Source organism: Sylvia atricapilla, chromosome 2 (genome assembly GCF_009819655.1).
Source record: "Sylvia atricapilla isolate bSylAtr1 chromosome 2, bSylAtr1.pri, whole genome shotgun sequence".
NCBI classification, from domain to species: Eukaryota; Metazoa; Chordata; class Aves; order Passeriformes; family Sylviidae; genus Sylvia; species Sylvia atricapilla.
In genome coordinates, this window is record NC_089141.1 from 29,250,468 (window position 1) to 29,267,674 (window position 17,207).

The 17,207-nt window shown below is 42.3% G+C and overlaps 1 protein-coding gene across 1 annotated transcript; it reads left to right on the forward strand.

Moving 5' to 3' along the window:
- Positions 1–1,859: 1,859 nt before the first annotated feature.
- On the forward strand, positions 1,860–15,351 carry AQP11 (aquaporin 11). The gene is made up of 3 exons (XM_066341226.1): positions 1,860–2,970; positions 7,042–7,158; positions 13,990–15,351. The coding sequence occupies exons 1-3, from the start codon at positions 2,376–2,378 to the stop codon at positions 14,040–14,042; spliced, it is 765 nt and encodes a 254-aa protein (XP_066197323.1). The 5' UTR covers positions 1,860–2,375; the 3' UTR covers positions 14,043–15,351.
- Positions 15,352–17,207: the final 1,856 nt, after the last annotated feature.

Here is a 17,207-nt window from a genome sequence, read left to right on the forward strand (position 1 = left end):
CATTCATGTGCTCAGAGCTTGGGCATTTTTTCTCTTTTCCCACCAGAAAAACACTCTGGGAAGCGGTACAACCCATTCCAAATACTGCAAAAATAGCACTGCAGAGAGAGACTGAAGGAAAATTCAGCCCCAGCCTAACAGGACAGGAAGCATTTCCCAATTTCCCAGTTGCCTCATGCTGGGCTCACCCTTCTCAGTTACCAGGCCCAAAGAACCACCCTAAAGGAGCCGTTGCCTATTTTTCCAGGACAGTCCTGATGCCATTTGGGCCCTGCTATGAACACCAACGTTACTACATTCAGCAGAATGAGGCTGAAGCCTATTTTTAGCATTGCCTCCACTGGAGAAGCCCGAGACTCACCACCTGCTTCCTCCAGGCACTCTGTCAAACACCCTTCTCCCAGCAAGCGTGTGGGAGGAAGAGGCTGAATCAATCTGCACACCTGCTTTTTGCACCACCAGGTTCCCAAAAACACAGGAAAGAAACCCCTCTCGTCACAAAATTTGGTAAATGCGAAAATTTTCTTGAGAAAGGATGTTCTCTAATGTTTGGTCTTTGTGTATTTCAAGCTTGGTCGACAAGGAAGGAGGTTTCATCCAGGAAACAGAGCAGCCAACAAGCTCTAAGTGATGTGTGGGTGTTAGAAACACAAATTAATTGTCAGTAGAATTGCCTTGTAAAGGTTTAGAGCTCAGCATGTTTCCACGACCTCAGACCTAGGGGGAGCTTGGGAAGAAGGATATACCGCTGATAGTGGACACAACACAGAATTTATGGGCCACAAGGACATTTGGCAGAACTCACAAGATAAGGAAGAAACTAATAAAGACAACTCAGCAACTGTGCTGAATCAGCTCCAACTGGGTAAAAGGTAATTCTGGCAGGGTGAGGTCCTCACCACCAACTCACACACCCCTGACCCACGAAACCCACTGATTCAAAAACGATAAACACTGACCCTGCAGACTAATTGGAACGAGAAGTGAGAGAATCATTAACCAATATTAGAGAGAGTACTGATTAATAAGAGAACTATGTAACTTGCAGTCGGTGAACAGACCTTATGAGGAGGGGCTGAAGGTGCTTAGCGTGAAAGAGGTTCAGATGGGAATTTCTCTCTCTACAACTCCCTGAAAGAAGGCTGCGGCCAGGTAGGGGCCAGTCTCTTCTTCAGGTAACAGGTGAGAGGATGAGAAGGTGAGAGGATGAGAAGGCATAAGCTTTAGCTGTGTGAAGGGAGGTTTAGGCTGGACATCAGGAAGAATTTCTTCACAGAAAGGGTGACTAGACATTGGAATGGGCTGCCCAGGGATGTGGTCACTGTTCCTGAAGGTGTTTAAGGATGTGGCACTCAATGCCATAGTTTATTGACATGGTGGTGTTCGGTCACAGGTTGGACTCCACGTCACGTTAGAGGTCTTTTCTAACCTGCGATTCTTTAATGCCTGTGTGTGCTACAATGTATAAATAGTAAAAAGTTCCGATAGTCGGCGTGCTCGTTTTGCCGAACACCGCCGAGCACGCAGCTGGCGTAACTCTACACAACTACCCCTGTCTCTGGCTCTGGCTGGCTGCAATCCGCGGGGCGAGGCCCCTCACGGCGCGGACAGGCGGGGCAGTGTGTGCCCCGGGGCCGGTGTCGCGGCCGGTGCCGGTGCCGGTTTTGGTGCCGGTGCCGGTTTTGGTGTCGGTGTCGGTGCCGGGGTCGGTGCCGGTGCCGGTTTTGGTGCCGGTGCTGGTTTTGGTGCCGGTGCTGGTTTTGGTGTCGGTGCCGGTTTTGGTGCCGGTGCCGGTTTTGGTGCCGGTGTCGGTGCCGGGCCGGGCGCGCCCCCGCCGCTCCCCGCGCGCCCCGCCGCATGCGCGGTGCCGCAGCGGCCGCCGGAGGGGGCGGCGCGGCCGAGCCCGTGCCCGGCTCCGCGCCGGGGCTGGAAGCGCTCCCGCGGACGCGCCGCAGCGCCGATCCCGCCGGGAAAGTCGGCTCCCCTCCCGTTCCCCCGCGGCCGGGAGTCGAGGCCCTCCCTGCCCTCCGGCAGGCTGAGGGGACGGGGGAGCCCGTTCCGTCCCGCGGCGGAGGGGCTGAGGGGGCAGCGGAGCTCCCTTGTCCCCGCTCCCCTCGCCGTGCTTTTCCACCGCAGGGAGACAGCTTCCATGTCCTGACCCGTGCCCTGGCAGGAAGCGGGATCCCCCTGCCCTCAGCCCTGCCCTTTGCTCCGCCGAGCGGAGGGTGAGTCAGGCTCCTCGCAGGTGGAACAGACGCCGGTTCCTACCTCCGGGGGAAAGCGGGGGCATTTTCCCTCCGTCTCCTGCTCGCTTTGTCCCCGCAGGGCGTGGGGCTGCACCTTCGGCGAGCCCTCGGGCCTGTGAAGCTCCGGGCATGGCTGTCGGTGGGCTCGGCAGCTCCCTGCTGCTCATGTCCGGCGTCGTGGTGGCCGTGGGGCTGTGCCGGAGGCTGGCCCGGCGCCGGCTGTACTCCCGCCCGCTCCTCTTCGCTTTCCTTGTGGAGATGTTCAGCACCTTCCAGATTTGCGCCTGCACGAACGAGCTCAGCCTGCTCGGCAACGTGGAGCCGAAGCCGCACACCGCCCTGACGCTCACCTACGGCTTCACCGTCCTGCACGGCCTGACCCTGGCCGGCAGCGCCTGCAATCCCTGCGGGACCCTGCAGCCCATGTGGGGCGGCGGGACATCGCTCAGCGTGGGGGGACTCAAGATCGCCGCTCAGTTCGTGGCCGCAGTGCTCGCCAGAGTGTTCATGCACTTTATCTGGAGTCTGGGGATGACGGAGCCGCATCTCGGAGCGCTCTCACAGGGCTGCAGCAGCCCCATGCAGACTACAGAGACGCAGGCGTTCTGCATAGAACTGCTCTTTTCTGTCGTTTTCCAGCTGGCCGTCCTGCGAGCCGAAAGTGTTAATCCCAAATACAGGGTCCATTTGATTGCTCTTCTCATCACCATGCTCGTGTATGCAGGTTAGTCTTTTTACTTTCTTTCTTCTGTTCCTCCAATAAAGTTGTAATGGAATGGGTTCTTGCCGTTTTCTTAGAAGTGTTAATTAAGGTGCACAATGCTTTGGTTTTTTTTTTTTTTAATTACACTTTCCTTTTTCGACATATGCAAACTTCACTTGGCATTTATATAAAGTTTGCCTGGTTGCATTCCAGGCAGGTATGGGGTTAAGAATGAAATGAGTTATGCAGTTAAAGTGATGTCAGTCTGCAAGTACATATGGTTAAGTGTTAAAATATCTCAGTGAAGGATTGTTTCATAATCCAACTATTTATACAGCGTGAGAGATTTCATACTATGTGCTCTGATTACTAAGTGACATTGGGAGAGCACCGCTGGCTGCATCAGGAGAAAGTGCTGATTGTGCAACAGCAGGGTACAAACTGGTAATATGGAAACTATGCATTTAAATAATGCATAATTCATATCAGTGCAGTTTATTTAACTGCATCCTTAAGTCAGAAGCGGGAATGGTTATTTGTGGAATGCATACAGAAATAATACCTCATGAGACCAAATGTAAAAAAAAGGGGGGAAATAGGTGCATGTTGTATTAGAGCCTCCGTTGTGTGTAATGCCATGTGTATCCATATCCCTGCCTTTTGCTACCTGATTGTCACCTCGTGCTTCCCAGAGCTGGGACGCTGGCACCTGTGCATCCTCTCTGGACCACTGGGAAGGGAGAGGTGAGGGGAGTCAGTCTGAAGGTCTTTCTTCTGACTGTTGTTGTTCCCTCTTGTCCCCGCCGAAGTGACAAGAGTTGTTAGGTCGCTTGAGGACTGCCCTGCAGGGAGTCCTCCTAACTGGCAAGGAGATAGTGTAGCTTGGAGAGGTGAAAGAGATGATTACAGAACTCTTGCTATTGCTACTGCCCCTACCACAGAAAAAGTCATCTAGAGAATTACCAAATCCCTTTGAGAGAGGGAGATCACTTCTCTTACCTGCAAACATCCAAGATGTCATTGATGCCTTGTCCTAAAGGTTTAGCTGTATTAATGCTATTTAACATAATAGCATCTAGAACAGTGTACAGTCACATTTCCAGATATACTAATGTAAAAATCTTTACTCATTATCTTTAGCTGAAACTAGCTAATGCCTACAAGTCGACAGGGAATTTTGAGAATTAACTTAGCAATTTGAACTACTTTCTAAAAGCAGAAGCAAGGTGTCAGTGCATTTGAGGACAGTAAATATATTTCTGAGTTGCGTGGTGGAAGTGTAGCCAAATATCCTCCTCCCTCTTCTCCAAGCATAGAAATCTGCATTCCTGATTCCTGACATTCTTCTCCTGCTTAGCAAAGCAGGATTATTATATATAAAATAATACAGGTCACATTGCCTTTCTTTTAGCTCATTCATACCAAGAATTCACTCCCAGTGTCATTGGCCAGGGTCCTGTCTTTTTCTAGCAGGAGAAGTCTTTGTGTGCCACGTGAAGGCTGAGTGTGCAAGTGCCCTTCCATGCCATAAACTCGGGCTCGTTGGGACTCTGTGGTGCAATCGATCTGCACTTCTAGGAAACCTCAAGCCTCTTTTGCATCGTGTGCACAACACCCTGTGCCACCTGGACATTTTTCTTTGCATTTCTTTTGAACTCCAATCTACCTGTCTGCTATAAAGATACAGAGGTATTCAGATCCTGTCAGAGCTGAGGCAGTAATGAGGAGCCTGGGAAGTGGCCATGGGTGAAGTCTGCTGCACATGTCCCATATATCCTGTGCATCTCATGGCATAGCCCTAACCATGCCTGTCCCATCTCTGCTTCTTACACACAGTAGGGAGAGTCACTGACAAATCAGGTGTCACAAACAGTGCCCTCCAGCAGGGTGAGTTCTCACCTGCAGGCTGTGAAGACAGATGCATAATTTAGCTGAACTGGATCATTCTCAGCAAATCTTCTGCACCTCTTTGTTTACTGTTTATAGGTCTGCCATGCACCTTACTCCAACAAATAACATCAGGTTATACAGTATTATTGAAATTACAGACTGTTTCTTTAGTTTTTCTTATACTTTTTCACAATTAAAAATATTTGGATTTTTTTTTACATTTAGTCCTGCACAACCCAAATTTTTATAGTAGTACATACTGTACACAAATGGTCTGATACTTCACTTTCTTTTTTCCACTAAATAAAGGGAAAAAATAACATTATGTCTTTGCATCTTAAAGGAATGACTCATTATCTAAGGATGCAGACCATATACATGATAGTAAAGAATATTTTTGTAGAATGCCTTTGGTAGAGTACTTACTTAGGGGTTAAAAAATACACCTTTTAGGTCTTTTTAATTTACTGGCAGCATTAGAGTAAGTCAGAATCATATGAAAGTGATTTGATTTTTTTCTGAGCCTAACATATCAAGGTATAATTACATACATTTTTTAATTCTGAGTTTCTTCCTAATTTTGGCCTTTAATAAAGGCAAAAAGGTAAAATTACTTTCTCATGTACTGTGTGGCCATTACTTCCCCTTTTAAAGTTTTATGCATGTCCCATCAAAGAGATTATACTTCTCCTGCCATAAAATAATTTGTCTTTTCTGGTACACAGACTGAGGTGTTAAATAAATAATTTTAAGTAAGATTATAGTGGTGCCCCTGGCCTATGGTTGATATTCCAGTTGTTATTAGTAATGAATATTGAAGAAATACAGCAGTTAAAACTCTGTCTAATGCTTAATGTTGATCACCTGCATCCTGAGAGTGAAATTCTGCTTTCAACTGTATGTTTGTGGATATAAAAGCAGAAGCAGTGGAGTCATAAACAGATTAAAGCAAAGTAAATTAGTGTAGCTGGGCTTCCTGGCAACCGTGGACATTGCTAATATGTCAGTGTGCAGAAAAACAGACTGCACAATAAATCTGACTTGTTCTTGAAAACAAGTGTAAAACCACAGTAAACTGAGTAGGCAAACGAAGATTAAAATTTTCCTGAACTGTAATAATAGTAAAAGAAATAATTAGGAGAATATAGAAAGAGAAATACAGACGAAGAGAATGACAAAGACCTTACTAAAACTTTGGATAAATGATTGCACAGTCATAGCAAATGAAGATTACAGCAGCAGGGTATTTGTACAAAGGGTAAGTTCAAAGCTCATACAAGGTTATTTGGGGAGAAGTCAAGAATAAGCTGTTATGAATTATACAGATGCAATTATAGAATATTTTATGGAATAGGTTCGTAGATAAAACAGGTATGGGATGGTAAGTAACTAACAGTACAGGAATACAGGTAATTTAGCTATGAGTAATGCTTTTTCTGCAGAATTGCAATGAGAGGAGCAACATATGTCAGAATTAAACACACTTAGCTCCAGGTTCATCTGCAGTGTAATTACAGTTTAGTCCCCAGTGTAATGTGTTTGGATCTTGTTATTTAGAAAATGTTTAGGCAACTTCATTTACATCTGAAATCAGAGGCAAGGAAAGATGCTTGTCTTCCTTCTACAAGAGAGTGGAGTGGCACTTGCTTTTATTTTCTTTGAACAACATACAGAGTTTTCCCACAGTTGTTAAACCATGTGAAAATCTTAGCATTCTGTACATTGATATAGTAATATTAGTGTTCTTATAAGAAAGTGTAGAGGTCACCTTAGCAAGAACACTACTTGACAGTTTTTTCTTCTATCTTGCGTATGTGTTTCATATGACATGAGGCTGAAATGAAATGGCTTGAGTAATTTCTGTCTCCTCTAAAATCATGATATGGGAATAGCTTCTAGCTTTATCAGTAGAAACATTCAGCATTAGCCAGACCTATCTCTTTAAAGAATATTTGCTAGAAAAAGATAAAGGAAGTTATAGCTTACCCTTAAAATGTTTTAAAGCCTTTGAGAAAACAGTTCAACTGTTTACTCCATCATCAGGTAAATTACTTCAGAAGAGTTTTACCTGTTCAAACTGTTTCTGATAATTCATTTTATTGCAGGGTGTAAATTTCATGTAGTATGGTGTATGTGCATTTGAATTTAAAGTAAATATTAAGAAAGACGGTTTGATTTCATGTTGTCTATATCTTATTGCAGGTGGAAATCTCACAGGAGCAATATTTAACCCAGCACTGGCTTTTTCATTACATGCAGATTGTTTCTATGACAGATTTTTGAGTTACACAATAGTATATTGGATAGCACCATGCCTAGGTAAGTTCTTAATACTTTATGTGTTTGAGAAAGTGTTATTTAGTACATGGTTCATAAATCAAGTAATAAGTGTTCTTTATTTGAGAGTGCTTGATTTTTGTGTTAAATAATACACCCAGCAAACAGAAAATTATAATATATGTGTTGAAGTCATTCAGAATCATGGTTTTATTTTGCAATTGCAGGCTTTGTATTTTAAAAATTTTTAATGCTCTGTGTAGAGTGCCTGCAGCACTGTTTAGGAACTATAGAATTATTTGGATTGGGAAGGACCTTTAAAGATCATGTGGTCCTTACCTGAAACTAAATATCAGCCTGATTAACTTCAAAAAGAGAAACATTCTGGTTACCACACAGTGTCTGTCTTGTTTTGTGACAGTTTATAAAAACATGGGGATTATAAATTAACAAACCAACCCTACCCAGAGGTATTGGGACAAGTGCTTTAAATATGCTTTCTCAATTACCACTTCTATGATTTTTCTCCACATGGGGTCTAAACTTTGCAGTTCCCATCCTGTGTTTTTCCCCTAGTCACTGTTGGACACCGTCTGCTTTTAGTTTAGGAACAAAAAAGTGTTAGCACTAGGGTTTTTCTAACTTAAATTTTGGTTTTAATTTGGAAGCTATTGATTATGACTTCTAGCTGTGTGCAGATGAAAATGCTCCATGTGACACTTCATGCTGTTGTTTGTTTACAGTTGGTCCCTACAAATCTTGAGCTTTCTGCTTAGGGTATATAAAGAAGCAGTCTGCTAATCCCAAATTCTTTCATGACTGTTAATCCTATTAGAAGGTACAACAGTGATGAAGGAACAACAGAATGTAAAGTATACACAGGAAACACTGGAAAGGATTCCTGTTATGACCAAAAACTTCCTTTTCTTGAGTTCAGGTATGAGCGTGTTCTGCTTGCCTTGACTCTCAGTCAGCCAAAAACAAAGATGGAAGTTTAAACCTAACAAAAATTCACTTTAATAGAATCTATTTGAATTAGATCTCTAAACAGGATGACTGAACAATAGAGTAAGCTTGATAACTGTTCAGTGAGTAATTAATGAAATGTCATAGGCAAAGCTATTCAGTATTGCTCGGGTCCTGACAGACCCACATTCAGCTTTGGCTTTCTTTAACTGACTTCAACCTCATAACCATTTAAAGATTTTTCAGGTTGTAAGCATGTGGGATTTAATCTTTGGAAAGTGATTTAAAGAAACAGGAGGCATTCTGAAACCCCTGTTCTACTCACATGCCAAGATGTGTCCTGCAGAACAGCTTTGCAGAAAACCTCCAGGTGATTTTTGATGTAAGAAAATCAACAGCCGTTAACTGAAATGGACCCATGACTTGTGGAACTTAGAATATGATTAGGGAGCAATGTTACATTTCTATGAAAATTCATAAACAGTTGTTTGTCATTAGTTAACACCTGAAATATACATACAGAATACATTGAATGCTGTTTCTTGATCTGTGAGGGAAAGGAACTCCTCCAGACTGAGCAGCTGTAAAGATGCAAATACTCAGGACACATCACTTCTTGCACAGTGTCACTACTGTAGCCAACAGATCTCAGGTCTATGGATCACCTGAAGGACTGAGTAATTTATTGGTGATAAAAATATCTCATTACAGAACAAGGATGTTTCATGGATACATTTAAGAGATCTTATAAATCAAGAGTATTAAACAAATACAGTGTCTGAGGTAGAAGTGTATAGGAGATTGCTGTATTTGAAAACTGAATTGATGACTACAGGAGTGCATATCTACAAATATTAATATAAAGTGAAATTTTTCTGACACATTTTGAAAATAAGAAAATAATAGGAATAGATTTTTTTCTTTCATGATTGGACAAAATGATGAGGCATCTAAGAAAATGACCTGTTACGATGATAAATTCTTGTGGAAAGAACCTCTAAGCAGAATCATGAAAGTAGATGATGAGGGAAGGGATATTTTAAATTCAATTGCAAAAAACTACTTTCAGAATCCACCTGTCAGCAGAAATGCTGTTTCAGACTTCCTGGAAACTGGCAGAGTCACAATGATATGCTAATCTAATGTCTTACTTCTTCCAGCATCAGCCTCTTAAATGGTTAAATTACTTAGTTCTTACTTTGGGAAATTCTTTCAGAAGGGTTTTTTTTGTTTTGCTGTAATAACTACCTCACAGTAGAACCATGGACTAACATATTGTGAAACTTAAAATTGACAGTGCAATGTGCAATATATTCTCATATATGGCTGTAGCAAAAATCCATGAGGACAAGGATATGGAGAGCATTCAGTATATAACTGAATTCTGATCTGGCTGTAAGCATATTGTAAACAATTTTCTTAGAAGAGACACTTGGAAGAAGAGGAAGATTGATTATCACTTTCACAAGACAAAGATAAAATGGAAGTTTTCTTTTAGGATTAACAAATCTACTGGTGGTTTATGGTCTTCCAGGAATTTAATCTTGACACTGTAGTTAATTACTCATTTTTCAAAATGGCTTCACCGATGGTCTGGTGAAGCTGATTCTCCAGCAGCATTGAACTCTGGATTCCTGCAAGAGAGAGAGATGCCAGCAAGTGTTTATAACGTAGTACAGGCAGGCCTAAGTTCTGCATTGTGAACACAGACTCAGTAAGTAACAGTGGAACAAAGATGGTTTCTGTTTTACTGCCAAAGGAATTCATGCTAGTTGTCCAGGCATGATTATACCATCACTAATGATGGGGACTGAGCTAAGGCTGCTCTTTCAGTACCAGGAAGATGGCAGCAACAAATGGAAGAGTTGGTGACAAGATAGTCATGAGGTCAATAAAATCAAATGCTCTTTCCTGGACAGGTGCCAGCTTAGCATATCATAGAATTGTACTGTAGAGTGAGGGACATCCAGTTCCAATCCCCCTGCTAGGGGCAGGGACACCTTCCACTAGACTAAGATGCTCAAAGCCATCCAGCCTGGACTGGCCTCTTGCTACATTTCTAACACTACAAAACCAGAACCAAGACCCCCTTCTTTATATAAGTTTTACTATAAAGACTAATACTATTCCTTAGAAAATAAGTGCCACAAGAGTCACCTAGCAGTAGATGTAAGTGGAGGAGGTGAACAAGGGAGAAGGCAACAGGTGAGACTTTGACCCTCCTGCTCAGAGGAGAGGCTATTCTGAGGCTGCCAGCAAGTTCAGAACACTTAAGCAAAGAAAGTCCATGTGCAGTGAAGTGTTCAGTATCTCAGGGACTTGGCAACAAAGAAAGTTTTCAACAAACAATTGGAAAACAAACTACTCCAATTCCTAGACTTTGGTCCTCATAGGGGTTTTCAGTTCCACGGACATCATCTGAGAGAGTGAAAACTCTCATGCAATCAGTGGATGCAATCAATGAAGTTCCTAGAAACTGTCAGTAATTATGTCTAATTCAAATACTGAAGTGCCAGTGAGTGGTAATGCTGAACTTGACCTACCTACAGAGAAGAATGGGTCCTGAATGTGGTCACTTGAATTGTAGTCCTCACAAGAGTTCAGGGTGCAGAGGAAGACTGGTTAGGTAAATACCAGAGCTGTCCAGACTTTGGACTTCAAAACAGAATTCTCCTTATCTAGGGAATTGCTAAATCAGTAGTAATTCCCTTGGAAGCTGCTAAAAATGGGAAAAGGTGATTTTTAGAAAAATCTCATGAGAGGTCAGTAATAGATTTAGATGTGCAGAAGGAATCTGTCACATAGTGTTAGACTTGGAATTGGGACAAAAAACCCTGCTGGCTAGACAAAGAGCTTCCCTACAAGAAAGGAGAACATGTAAAAAGTTGAAACTGCGACAGGCAGCAAAGGAGGAGTGTAAGAGCTTTGCACAGGCACTTGGAAACAAAGTTAGGAAGATTAGAGCTCAGCTGGAACTAAGAGCAGGGACATGCAGAGTTACAAATATACTAATCACAGAAAATGTCCAGAGAAAATGCAGGTCCATCAGTGGATGGGGGAGACAACCTAGTGATGGATGGCATGGAAAAGGCTGAGGTACCACTCAGTCTTCCCAAGCAAAATTTGCTCCTAAACCTCTTGTGTAAATCAGTAAGGTTTTGGAAATGAAGCAGTAAATAGGAAACAATGAATAGGAACTACATATGTGATTATGAATCCGTTGATTCTAGTGGGGTGCACCTAGAAATGAAGATAGAATTGGCCAGTGTTAGAATTGTCCTCCATTTATGAGAAGTCACTGCTGTTAGAGGAGGTTCCTGCCAATGGGAAATGTGCTAATGCTATGCCTGCTTTTGAGGAGAAGCCAGGGAACTATAAGTTAGTTGGTCTCACTTCAGTCAGTGGGAAGATGGTGGAGTATCTAGTCTAGGAATCCATTTCAAACCATGTAAACAACACAAAGATAAACACAGGAGCAGTCAGCAGACTTAGTGAGGGTAATCCATGCCTGACCAGCTTGGTTGCCTTCTGTGATTGAATGCATGTAAGAATGAGGAAGGAGCAGGGATGTAGTGTACCTTCACTTCAGTAAGGCTTTTGATACCACCTCCCACAGTGTTCTTGGTTCAAAGTGGGGTCACACAAAAAGACTGTTAGATGGAATAAAGATTGGCTAAACCACTGACCTCAAACTGTCACAATCAATGGGTTGACACCTGGCTGGTGGCCAATACCATGCAGAGTGTGCTGGTGTCAGTACTGGGAGTTCACACTCCCCAGGATGTTTAACAGTGACCTGAATTGAAATTTGTCCACAACAGTTTGGTCTCTCTGCAAGACAAAGCACATGCCTGAGCAATTTGGGATCAGCACTTCTGCAGAGGGATCTCCACAGGCTGCAGAGGTGGGCTGAGATCAACAACATGAGATTCAACGAGACCAAATCTTGGGTCTTACACTTTGGCCACAACAACCCCATGCAGGGCTACAGGCTGGGGTAGAGTGGGTCAAAAGTGGCCCAGCAGAGAGACCTGGGGGTGCTGGTTGACATGAGCTGAACATGAGCCAACTGGCCCAGGCCGCCAAGAAGGTCAGTGGCACTTGCCCTGCATCAACAATAGTGTGTCCAGCAGGACTGGGGAAGTGACTGACCCCTGTACTCAGCGCTGGTGAGGCCACACCTTGAGTCCTGTGTCCAGTTCTGGGCCCCCTCCATTCAGGAAGGACATTGAGGTGCTGGAGTGGGTCTAGAGAAGGGCAACAGAGCTGGTGAAGGGTCTGGAGCACAAGTCTTACGAGAAGTGACTGAGGGAGCTGGGGTTGTTTAACCTGGAGAAGAAAGAGGTTCAGAGAGGACTCTATCACTCCAGAAATACCTGGAAGGAGGATGAAATAGGGTAGGGTCAGTCTGTTCTCCCAGGCAGCCAGGGATGGGATGAGAAGACACAGGCCTAAGCTGTGCCAGGGGAAGTTTAGGCTGGACATTAAGAAGAATTTCTTCACTCAAAGTGTGATTAGATATTGGGAAGATCCGCCCAGGGAGGTGGTGAAATCACTGTTCCTGGAGGTGTTTAAGGAAAGAATTGATGTGGCACTCAGTGCCATGATCTATTGCCATGGTGGTGTTCAGTCATAGGTTGAACTCCATGATCTCATAGGGCTTTTCCGAATGAATTTATTCTGTGATTATTGCCTCCTTCTACTCAATGCTTGTGAGGTGGCATCTGGAACATGGGAGTCCCCTAGTTCAAAAGCAACAGGGGATTCTGTGTCAAAAAACAGAATCCAGGCAGTGGAGGACCACAAAGATGAAGGGCCTAGAGTACCTGATCTGAGAGGGAAGGCTGAGGGAACCAGACTTGTTTAGGCTGCAAAAACAAGATGAAAGCGTGATTTAAGCACCATCAGGCATTATTTCAGTACTTACAAGGATAACAGAGATTAACCATTCTTTTTGGCAACAGCAACGCCACAAATTAGGGCATGAGAAGTTCAGTTTAGACTCCAGGATAGCATTCAGGAGGAAGGGTGCAGCAAGACTGTAATCAGTTTCCTGGAGAAATGCTCCAGTCTCCCGCATGGATGTCTTTGGGACTCAGCCAGGGAAAGTCTCACTGACCCATCCAGCATAGGCAAAGTCCTGCACTGAGTGGCAGACTGGACTAACAGAATCCCTTTCAATAAGCTTTCTTTGTGATCTAAGAAGTTTCATAAATACAAGCTTACATGCGGGCAACATCCGCAGGATCCTCCTCAGGCACAAGCAGGATCCTCTTCATCACTGAAAGAATAAACTGATTTTTTTTTCCTGCAGTAAAAAAAAGGACATAATAAACTGTGTTTGGATGCCATTTAGATTTATGGGTCCCTTCTAACTTGAGATAGAAGTTTCTTTATGAGAATCATACACTATCTCTAATGTTACCATTTTTTCTGTTTCAGAATAAACCCCAAATGAGAAAGATCTTCAAAAAAACCACCCAGTATCCTATACCCACTTGTCAGCACCTAAAAATGATGTGGTTATCAAAACAGACATAGCTAACAAACTCAGATGAGGGATGGGGGTTAAGTTGCTGGTTTAATCATTTATACATCCAGCTACAAAGAAAGGAGCCCTAATCAGGAACAGGAAGGTGCCCATGTTGGATTCACCCAGCCAAACTCTCTGACTTTGGCTTGGCTTACACAGACCAAAGCATTAACCATACTAGGAAAACAAGATTATTAACTCACACGGAGCACTTGCATGGCCTATTGAAGCTTCCTTTGCAAAAAGTACTGATGCAGTCCCTGCTGTACTGTGTTAGACACTCAAATACTTCAACGTGTTTATTTTTCATACTAGTACTGTGTCCTTCTCAAATGCATTTAAATAAAGATCCTTTCTGTAACTTCTCATTTCAGGTACAATACTTGTGGCTTTTATATGGGATGAAATCTTTCCTCGGATATCTTGAGACATCAAATCCTGAAACTTGGGAGCACTACATGAAAAAATATTTTCAACATCTGCGCACATAAAGCTTTCAGAGAACTGTTGACAGACTTCCATGCCATCTTTATGCTGTATTTTCAGATTTCATGTTTGAAATATTTGACTTACCACTTTGTATTCAAATAATAATTTTGTAAATGCATATTGAGATTTTTGGAATATCTGCCACCATTTTCAGTTAAGCCATATGAATGTGAAAGACTGTTAAAACACAGACTTTGTCACTTTAGCCATAAGTGCCATTTGCTGATCTTTATTAGCATGCAGAACTAATTTTAGAGAAACACCCCGTCCTTTCAAGGTTTGATTTGATTTCTTCCCCTTGAAGGCACCTGCAAAAAGGCAGCTGAAGATTTCTCATACTGGCATAATCATATTCCTACTTGCCATATACCTACCTCTGAGAGGAAGAAAGGCTACACTACTCCCTAGAAGAGCCTCCACAGCTCTGTTCTAGAGGCACCCTACACCAAAATTAAAAGTCTGTATGACCAACATTTTTTTAATAATACTTGAGTGCAGGTAAGTAAGCCCTTTGCATCCTTCCAAGGCGGCTCTGTCCCATCCTGTCCCATTGAGATTGTTGAATGTTTACCTTGGTTGGAAAAAGCAGTAATAAAATACCATAAAATTCTGTAGACACACACATCAAGTGGCATTTTAGGCAAAACCCTCTATTTTTTATCAGCAATTACTGCTGCCTCTTCACATAGACACAGTATATAGGGATGAATCATGCAGTACTCATTTTGTCCTTGATTTTATGTAGCTCTTAACAACTTCTTTAAAAAACAAATGAATCTGCAATGCAGAATAACAGAGATTAAAATCTACAGCAAAGCTACATACACAAGCATGCCCTTTATAGCCTCAGCTGAGGCAAAAACCTGATGAGTTCCACCCTCTGAAGCTCTGTTTCTAGCACGAGATTTCTTCTTCTGGCTGCAGCTTAATTTTTAAACACAAAACATAAACAAAATGTATTTCTCAAATCAAGAGTTAATTCAGTTTTTATGGTTACTTGGTTTGAAAGGAGATATGGTTAAAAAATTCTACAAAGATCTCAGTATCACATCCCTGGCCTCGTCATCCAAGTCGCCTTACAAACTATATTTTAGGAGAAAGGCAATCACATGGGAGGGTTTTTTTACAGTTAAACTGATGAAGTCTTCAACAGCTACTATTGTCAGCTATCTTTTTTGCCAGAGTTTGGGAAGTAAATATTTCCATGTAATTTCTTCCTTGTTGCAATAAAATCTTTTCTTCTTTTATTTTTCCAAGGTACCTGTAAGATTATATTGCAAAATTAAATCTTCTGTATGAACATGCTTTACATACAAGAGTCCTATCCATGACCCTGTATTCACTTATTGATAACCAAAAAATTATGCTGCTAATAAGCTGAAGAGAACTGGAACTGCTGGGTTATCATTCAGCAGCTCTTCAGTCATAGTGTGAGTAGATCTACCAAAGGAAACTTGTCCTTGTCAAAACTCTCCATGGCAAGGACCCCACACCAGCACACAGAGCCTGAAAAGATGTGATCCTCTAAAAAAATACACATTTTTATACCTTGTTCTGCTTTGAAAACAAATCCTTTTGCAGGTTTCTAACTCCTTTTTCTTGCTTTACTGCTTTTTATCTAGTTTACCTATTTTTAAAGTGATCCATACCTCATCATTTTTCCCCCCACTTTTTCACCTTACTTCTTACGGGAACAAGTCTTTCAAAATCTACATGATCTGATGTCTCCTCTGAGCCCATGGAGGCCACAGGATAAAGGCCTCAAAGATAAACCTTTTGAAGAGCATAAAAATAGACAAAGAAAAGAGAAAGCAGATATACAAACCTGCAGGCAGCCAAGATTTGTTAGATTAGAGGCCCTACTTCCACATCGTTTTTGATGGCTTTCAAATGCAAAGTCCATAAAGAGGTCAGATCAGATCTGACTTCTCAATGTCTGCCTTGTTTATTTTGGCACAACATATAGTTTAAAAGAAATTGGTACAAATCTAGGTGATTAACAAGTAGTTGCTATATTTATAGGCACTAGAATATAAATTTTGTTTAAAAATCACTAGGAATTAGACAAGCCTTAAATTGACTGAATTAATGTAAAACAAAAGAAGAAAAAAAACAACAAAAGTAGCAAAAATAATGAAAACTAAACCTAAGCTAGGGACTGAAGAATTTAACTGATTTTGGTAATACAGGCAAAATAGTATTTTGCATTTGAAGTAACAAATGCTTATGAAGTCCAGAACACTTACACAGCCTAAATACAGTTTTATGGAAAATAAAACTTGTCAATCCACACAAGACACTTCTCACTGCTTCAGCGTTCATCCAGGCCTGTTTTCCACCTCACCTCAATTAATCTTGCTCCACTGATTTGACTGGAAGCATTACAAGATGTCTGCTCCTGAAGCTACACATTAGTACAACATAATTTCTCCTTCTGGATGTAATGAGAGTGCTGAGAGGAGCTGTGAACAGTCCAGCTGGCCTGGAGTTAACTTTGCCCATCTGCCAGGGCATGTAAAGGTCTGCAGTTTAATGTGGAAAACAACAGAAGCACCACATTCCAACTCAGATTTACACACACTAAGAAAACCCTGCCAGTCTGCTCCAACAGTGAATGGTGACTTAGAATTCAATTTTACCTGTCCCAAAATCTCACCGTGCCAAGATTCTCCAAACACCAGTGCAAAAATCAACTCTGTATCCTCCTTTGTAACTCTGAATCCCTAACAAAAACATGCACACACTCACATGAATGTTTGTATGTATATGAAGGGGCTGGTAAAGACATTCTGTAGAATGTCTTGTTGCGTAACACGCTGAATACTTCATTTATTCAGCTCTGTCAGTGGTTCCCAGCACTGTTAAGACATCCCTAATTTGACTGGCATTCCTAACGAATATTCAATAAAGAGTGGTTATAATTGTCATGTACCTTGGAACCAAATCACATCCTAAAGTGTAAGCAGAGTGTAGGGCCAGTAAACTGTTCCTATACCAACATAGCAATACCTCACCCCTGCCCCTCCCCTCCTCAAAAAATCACAGGTCAACTTCAAAGTGAAAGAAAATGGAGGAAGTTTGGTCCAGACTTTCATTTCAATGA